The following is a 7,876-nucleotide window of genomic DNA, read 5'->3' as shown; positions in this document are numbered from 1 at the left end:
ATACATGATCTTTAAGAAGAAAATCCTAAGCAATCCAAACATAAACTCACACACACACACACTCACCCTCCTACAACTAATAGAAATAAAAGTTGAATTTGTCACAGTCCCAAGATAAGAATCACTATACAAAAATTACTTATGTCTATATAGTAGCAACAAAATCTGAAAGTAAAACTAAGAAAACAAGTCATGAAAACATAAAGACTGCACTATTAGGAAAAGAATTTAACCAAAAAGTAATACTTTAAAAGTGAAAATTAGAAAACATTATAACTGGTACTGGTGTAAGACAGGCATATACATCAGTGTAATAGAACTGAGGGTCCCCAAATCAACGTATTTATAGTTGATTGATTTTTGACAACCTGCCAAGGAAATTCACTGGGGAATGATAATCTTCTCAATAATTGTATATTCCTATGCAAAAGAGAAGAATTTCAACCTTTACCTTAAACCATACACAGACCGTCACGCAAAGTGGATCATAGAACTTAACAGAAAGTACCAATCCAATAGACAGATTTGTCTCAATAATATATAAAGAATGCTTGTCACTGATGTATAGGAAGACAAAAGCAGTTTTAAAATGGGGAAAATATTTGAGTAGACATTCCACAGAAGAAGATACAATCTCAGAGGAATATGTATGAAATGGAAAAAGGTAGGTAGACATGCCATGAGTTTAAGTTACCTTGATTGAGAAATTACAAAATTAAAAATGGCTTTACATAAAACATTGCTCATATTTATCCCTCTGTTTGGCCCACAGATTTCCACTCATAGGGTTAATTAAAATATATATAGGTCAGTGAGAACTTTTCATTTCTTAATTGTGAAATGTGACATAGAGATGAAGAACTACACATTTCTCAGTCCAGGGTGCAATCTCTGGCTTTTTGAAACATATTATTTGGTAGTTAAGGGTAAAAATTTTTAGTTACTTGAAATTACTTTTTAACCATGTTCACTTTAAGAAGTTCATATGTAGAGCCAGTGTTACCCAGAAACAAATACTGTGGCCTAGATGGACAACTAAAATGAGAAGGACACACCTAGAACAGAGATCACTGACATGATCCAATCGGTTGGTTTCTGGCCTAGGACACGCCTTAGGAAAGACACAAACTCAGAAGTCTCTCTGGGTTTGACCTTTTCTCCATACATTCCTTTGGGTGGAAACACCAGAGAACCTCTTGGCCTTCACGTGTAATTTATTCTTAGTTTGTTGAAGTTGCAACTGTCTGTATCTGCATCATCTCCTTTGTAAGATTGGCCTAAAAACTGAGTTGTTCTCTTGTCTGGTTATTGTAAAGATAAAGTGAGTTCGTACTTGCACAATTTTCTGAGACATAGCAAGACCCATTAAATATAAACTATTTGATAGTTTTTGGACCAGCAAGTTCACTACATTTTTGGTATTTAAAGGAATTCTGAAGTGGTTTTAGTCACTATGCCCTATAGGAATTTTGGGGGCTTGGTATTATCATAAGAAAGGGAGATTTCATAAGAAGTATTTGTGTTATTTCATTATGGCAATATGAACTATGACCCACTTATATAACAACAGGATGTGATATAACAAAGGACCACAAAATCTGGAGGGAGGTGGGTTTGGCTTTAAATCATTGTTTCTCAATTTAGCGTAATTTAAACAATAAATTTCCAGATGATATTGCATAGAGATTAATTATTATTTGTGTTGAATCACAGGTAGACATTGTTTATTTTTTTAAATATATTTTACTATACTGTGGAGATTAATTATTGTTCTGGAACTTAAGAGACCCATTTCCCAAGAGTTTAAATTTCAGTATAAGTCCCTAATGTTTAACTCTGCACATCTTAAGATCTTCAGCTCCTGGTAGGAAATGTCTGTCACTCAGGTTTGTTAGCTAGTAACTGGCTCTGGTCATTTTAAGATGGAAATGAATCTATTTTCCCAGCAAACAATTATTTTCCAGATATACCTAACCCTTCTCTCTTTCAATTGAGAGAATGTTTTAACAGAACCCATATCCTGTGCACTTACTGTTTACAGTGCGTTTGTGTGTTAGTGTTCAAGGACCATGGATGGTGAAATTAGAACAATTTCTTCTGTAACATCAAATATTGATGTGTATGAAAGTATAGAGTAATAGATGATAGGCCTTCTCTTTCTCTCTGTCTCTCTCTGTCCCTCTCTGTCTCTGTCTCTCTCTCTCTTCTCTTACCACCTTTTCTCAGACCAACTTTTTGCCATGGAAGGTAGAATTTATGTCCATGGACAGCTCCCTAATTGTCACACCAATTCTGAGGGTTGAATTTGTGAACCATCCAGCTGGTCACGGATAGTCAGACGTACGTGTGAACTGTCTTTCTCAGTAAATGAAGTGAATTCTTTTGGATTTGTTTTGAATTTACTATATACTAGTTCCTGATTATTAGTCTAGAATACCGGGAGAACATATTTCCAAGTTGATTTTCCCATTTTAAATCTGAAATAGGCAAATCATTCACGGGTTTGTTTTCTGGTCAGGTAAGGAAAAACCGTGACTTCACTTGGTGTGCTGTTCCCACCTTGTTAGAACTAGACTGAGATCTGGAGAAATAGCAGGTTCCCTTTCTAGTCCAGAATCTCTTCACTCAATTCTCATTGCATATATGTGTGTGAAGTCATGGATATGCAGCTGTGATTTCTGGAAGGGAGGGTAGAGAATCTAATTCCTCAACGTCCATATGCCTTTTCTCTAAGAAAAGTCTCAGTGGTAGATCCCATATAGAACACAAACCAGTTTCCCCAACCAACTACTTGAAAGGTCTTGTGAAAATTTTCACTTACCTCTTTTCTACTGTGGATAAAAGGGTTGAACTTTCACTTATAGCACAATCAAAGCTATGAAATATAATGTGTATATCATATGTATTCATACCTCTGCATGTATACAATCATTTACAATTACATATTTGCACCCAGTATATTATTTGATATCTTTTTAAAAATATTTTTACTGCTTCCAAAACATAACATCAAATAGCATGGTAATTTTTGATCTCATATGTGATGCAACATTTTTAACAATTCCTCTATTTTTGACAAATATGTTTTCCTTTAGTTAATACCATAAACAATGCTGCAGTGGAACTGTGGACATGGTTTTCAGAATTTTATCAATGTAAGAAAATATTTCTTATAACAGCTTATTAAGAATAAATTATCTCACAAGTAATGTCATACAGTTTTCATTATTGTCAGGGTGAAGAATTTGGGTATATGCTGTTAGTTGCTTTCCAGAAAAATTTGTACACTTTTATTTTCTGAGCCTTTATTAACATAGATCATTATTATTACAACTAATGAAGTCACTTTGTTAATTTGATAGGTAAAATAAACATTTTCAGAGTAGGTTTTATTTCTCATTTTTCATACTTCCAAAATTCAAGGGTTTACATGAGTCACAAACTTCAAAAAGTTCTGTCACACTCTCCAAGGGTGGAATTGAAAAGAACGTCACTTCAAATTTTTGTTGCTGATTGACTCAACTGAAATAAAAGAGTATTTATTTTGTAGAATCACAATAGTTGTACCCTGGTGTACAGATACTATAAAGTTTTTTCAGAGAACAGAAGTTAATTTCTGTTTTCTGTGAAGTGTATTTTTGAACCCATTAAAAAAAACATGGATGCACAAAACCTAGTTGATCATCTCAGTGAATTTTGAGAGATAAAGTTTGGAGTCATTTAAGGTTTCTTCCAAAGCTTAAGTCAGTTTTGATCCGCAGGATCCACTGGGACATTTTTTTAACAATGGTGTTCTATCTCATTTTTGACAACTATTGTTACATCCCATAAATACACTGATGTCAAGATTATATTTTCTGAAGTCCATATTCATCTTTTTTATCTCCATTTTTCTATTTTCAGAAGAGGCATGAAACTTATCATTTGTTTTCTGAAGCCTGACCTGTGGTAGGGATGGGCACGGAGAACTGCTCTTCTGTGGCAGAGTTCCTTCTTCTCGGACTAACTGACGTCCCTGAGCTGAGAGCCTTTCTTTTCGTGCTGTTCCTTCTGATCTATGGAGTCACAGTTTTGGGCAACCTGGGCATGATTGCATTGATTCAGGTCAGCTCTGGACTTCACACTCCCATGTACTTTTTCCTCAGCCACTTGTCCTTTGTGGATTTTTGCTACTCCACAATCATCGTGCCAAAGATATTGTCCAATATCCTCAATAAGGACAAAGCCATCTCCTTTCTGGAATGCATGGTGCAATTTTACTTATTTTGTACCTATGTGGTGACTGAGGTCTTCCTGCTGGCTGTGATGGCCTATGACCGCTTTGTGGCCATCTGTAACCCACTGCTGTACATGGTCACCATGTCCCGGCATCTCTGTGTGGGGCTGGTGTTTGGTTGTTACCTGTGTGGGATGGTTTGTTCTCTGATTCACTTGTGCTTAGGCCTCCAAATCCCATCCTATCGATCAAATGTGATTAACCACTTCTTTTGCGATCTACTCCCCCTCTTGTCTCTTGCTTGCTCTGATGTGTCTCTGAATGAACTGGTCATATACATTGTGGCCACTAGCAATGAGATCATCACCATCACGATTATCTTCACGTCCTACTTGTTTATTCTCATCACCATCCTGAGGATGCGCTCTGCCCAGGGAAGGCGCAAAGCCTTCTCCACCTGTGCCTCCCACTTCACAGCCATTGCTGTCTTCCATGGAACAATCCTTTTCATGTATTGCCGGCCCAGTTCCGGCAATGGTATGGACACTGACAAAGTGACCACTGTGTTCTACACGATCGTGATTCCCATGCTGAACCCCCTGATCTACAGCCTGAGGAACAAGGATGTGAAAGAATCCCTCAAGAAAGTGTTGAGATCAAAATTACCTTTTGAAAAACTACTTTCTTAACTAGACTCAAAGACCCTCAATGAGAGGTTTGTTTTGAGTAGATGGGAATGAAATGTTCATTGAGAGAAGATTTTATGAGCTCGGGGACTATGCATGCTTTGTTATTTTCCACTTGCGTATCTTATGAAGTCATATGTTATCCCTCTCACTGACAGTTCAAATGCATCTGTTTCCTTTGCTGCTCTTCTCCAACATTTAGTTGCTTTGAATTGGTTTTGGGTGTGGAACTGTTAGACTTGATTCTCAGTGTCGATACATCAACAGATTTCTAACAAAGTGCACATAAAAAGCCATGTATTTTTATCATTCTCTCAGCATGCAGCCACTCGTATTAAATTGACTTCCTCCTCCTTACATGGAGTAACTATACATTTGTTTATATTCTGTTTTTCATGAAAATTTGTAGTGAATTTCCTGCATGTTTAAATCTGTGTATTGTTTCTTAGTCATTTCGGTTTTCTTTTTTATTACATTTTCTATTGAGGTTATGATTTTAGGACTTTTAAAACCTCTTCTGCAAATTGGAGATAATAATACTCTAATTTTATAACAAAATTTCCATGAAAACTGAATGACGGATCTTTAGCTCTTAGCATTATACATTGTATATTGTAGCTGATTATTAAATTATCTGCTGTATTGGTATTGTTTTTTTCATGTTTACCTATTGTTTTCTATTCTTCTTAATTTTTGATTAGAAAAGTAGATGTATGTGATGTCATAACTCCTTCAGTTTTTATGTCTTTAACTCTTTTGCTCTGCATGATGTTTTTTAAGCATTCACTGTTTCTAAATCTATTCTATTCTAAATTTATTATAATTTCCCATTGTTTTCTATAGGAGAGTACTGTAAATTGGTCTTAAATCATTGTTTTACATAGTAGACTTCAGAGATTTGAGTTCGGTATCACTTGGCCAAAATTAAGGTGTCAGCAGGACCACACTTTCTCAGGTGTTTTTAGAGGTTAATCAATCCTTACTCATTTCTTCCCGTTTCTGGTGACTGCAGGCATTCCTTGATTGTGGTCATATGACTTTAATCTTCAAGACTAGCACCGCAAACATCTCTCCATCTTTCCTACATCTTCTTGTGAGGGGGGGCACGTGTGTATGTGAGATAGCCTCCTCTCTCTTATAATATCCCTCCTGATAATGCAGAATAATTTCCTCATCTCAAGTCATTAATCTGATCACACCTTCTCATGACCTGTTTCTAAATAAGTTGGCACTTACAGATTCCAAGGATTAGAGCCTGATATATATTAAGACCCATTTTAGAGCATAGTATATCCACCTTTTGAAAGTCAGATCATAATTCATGTTTCCTATATTCCTACCGTGTGATTTCTTCTCACTTTCTTAAGATTTCATTTCATATTTGTTATTGTCTGTATGTTTATCAGAGTAACTTATGTAATTTAAATGCTTGTATTTAGGTGCTTGTTGCTTTAGTGATGTAGGAAGAACTCGTGGCTTGATATTAAATACCTGAGTCCAGGTTCAGACCTTAATAAGTGAATTTGAGGGAGATGCTTAAGCTTGTTTAACCTCAGGTCTCTGAAATATAAACTGGGCATAAGCTGTCAGCCTCAGAGTTATCTTTGGACTTAAGGATAATAATAAAACTGCAAGGGCTTGGCCCATGAAATGTACTCTTCTTAATGTTTCTTGGAAGTAATTATTTGATGTCAGGAATCATATAGAAATACCGCAGCATCCCTGGCCAAGAAAGCCAGTCATTATTTCTTGAGATAAATGAATAGTGACAAAAGGTATATAGTTATATGGTGCTTATGATGACAACATGTATCTGCATTCATTTTTTTTTATTTTTAATTAAGTTATTATTGATATACACTTTTATGAAGGTTTCACATGAAAAACAATGTGGTTACTACATTTACCCATAGTATCAAGTCCGCAACCATACCCCAGTGCAGTCCTTGTCCATTAGGGTAGTAAGATGCCACAGATTCATTGTTTGCTTCTCTGTCCTACACTGATTTCCTGTGAACTCCAAACGATGTGTACTAAACATAATACCCCTCAATCCCTTTCTCCCTCCCTCCCTCCCTCCCCACCTGCCCTCCCACACCCCTCCCCTTTGGTAACCACTAGGTCCTTCTTGGAGTCTGTGAGTCTGCTGCTATTTTGTTCCTTCAGTTTTGCTTCATTGTTACACTTGATATGAATACTGTGAATCATCTCCATTTTGCCCATTCTTTAGATGAGTGATGGTCCTGCATTGAGGTTTTAATTTTTCTTTGCCTGAACACTTATGAAGTTGTATAACCATTTACGTGAAGTGTATGAAAGTCTGAATGCAGACGGGAGGCCAGGCGAAGTGCTGTGCATACAAGTCCTCTGTCCCCCCGAGCACACATTCTTTAGCTGCCTCCGTCACCGCCATTCAGGTCCCGTAAGCCTGGAGACAATGCACGTCTTTTGGATGATGATTAAGGCACTGCTTGGTGTAAGTGCTGGTTTTTAGTTATGTCCAATAGTTCAGATATTTACACAGCGGCAGAATTATACATGTACACAGGCAGACGGAGGCAACCGTGAAGGACCCTAGAGACCATGTAGGGTGAGGCCCGTGTCTCTGGGGTGGGGATGGAGGTCCAGCAGGAGGACTGATCTGTGAACCAGCACAGGGTTGAGAGCCGCACTGGGTGCCAGGTTTACAGCCTGTTTCTGCAGGAGAGAGACCTTCCACAGATGTTAGAAAGTGCTGGCTCTGACTTTACACAAGACCTCACATTTACCATTTAATTGAGCCCTAGTACTGATATATTCTAATATACCATAGAAGTCACTAATTGAGTCCCAAGGTGATGTGTTTTCTTGGTATCTTGTTCATGTCCCACCGAGGTGACTGATTGTTTTGGGAAGCTTAAGAAACATGGACCCCAGGGATACACGCACATAAAAACAGAAAGCCTCTGACATTTTCCATCACAGCGTCTTCAGA

General features: G+C 37.2%; 1 protein-coding gene across 1 annotated transcript; it reads left to right on the top strand.

The window, feature by feature from the left end:
* The first annotated feature begins 3,954 nt into the window (after positions 1-3,954).
* LOC118931150 (olfactory receptor 5L1-like) lies at positions 3,955-4,905 on the top strand. The gene has a single exon (XM_036923344.2). It carries the CDS (start codon positions 3,955-3,957, stop codon positions 4,903-4,905), a length of 951 nt encoding a protein of 316 aa, XP_036779239.2.
* The last annotated feature ends 2,971 nt before the right edge of the window (positions 4,906-7,876 follow it).

This window comes from Manis pentadactyla, chromosome 9, assembly GCF_030020395.1.
Source record: "Manis pentadactyla isolate mManPen7 chromosome 9, mManPen7.hap1, whole genome shotgun sequence".
Taxonomy (NCBI): domain Eukaryota; kingdom Metazoa; phylum Chordata; class Mammalia; order Pholidota; family Manidae; genus Manis; species Manis pentadactyla.
This window is presented reverse-complemented; position numbering and strand designations above follow the sequence as displayed.

Coding starts and splice junctions, on each gene's coding strand:
- LOC118931150 (XM_036923344.2), top strand. CDS start 3,955: ATGGGCACGGAGAACTGCTCTTCTGTGGCAGAGTTCCTTCTTCTCGGA.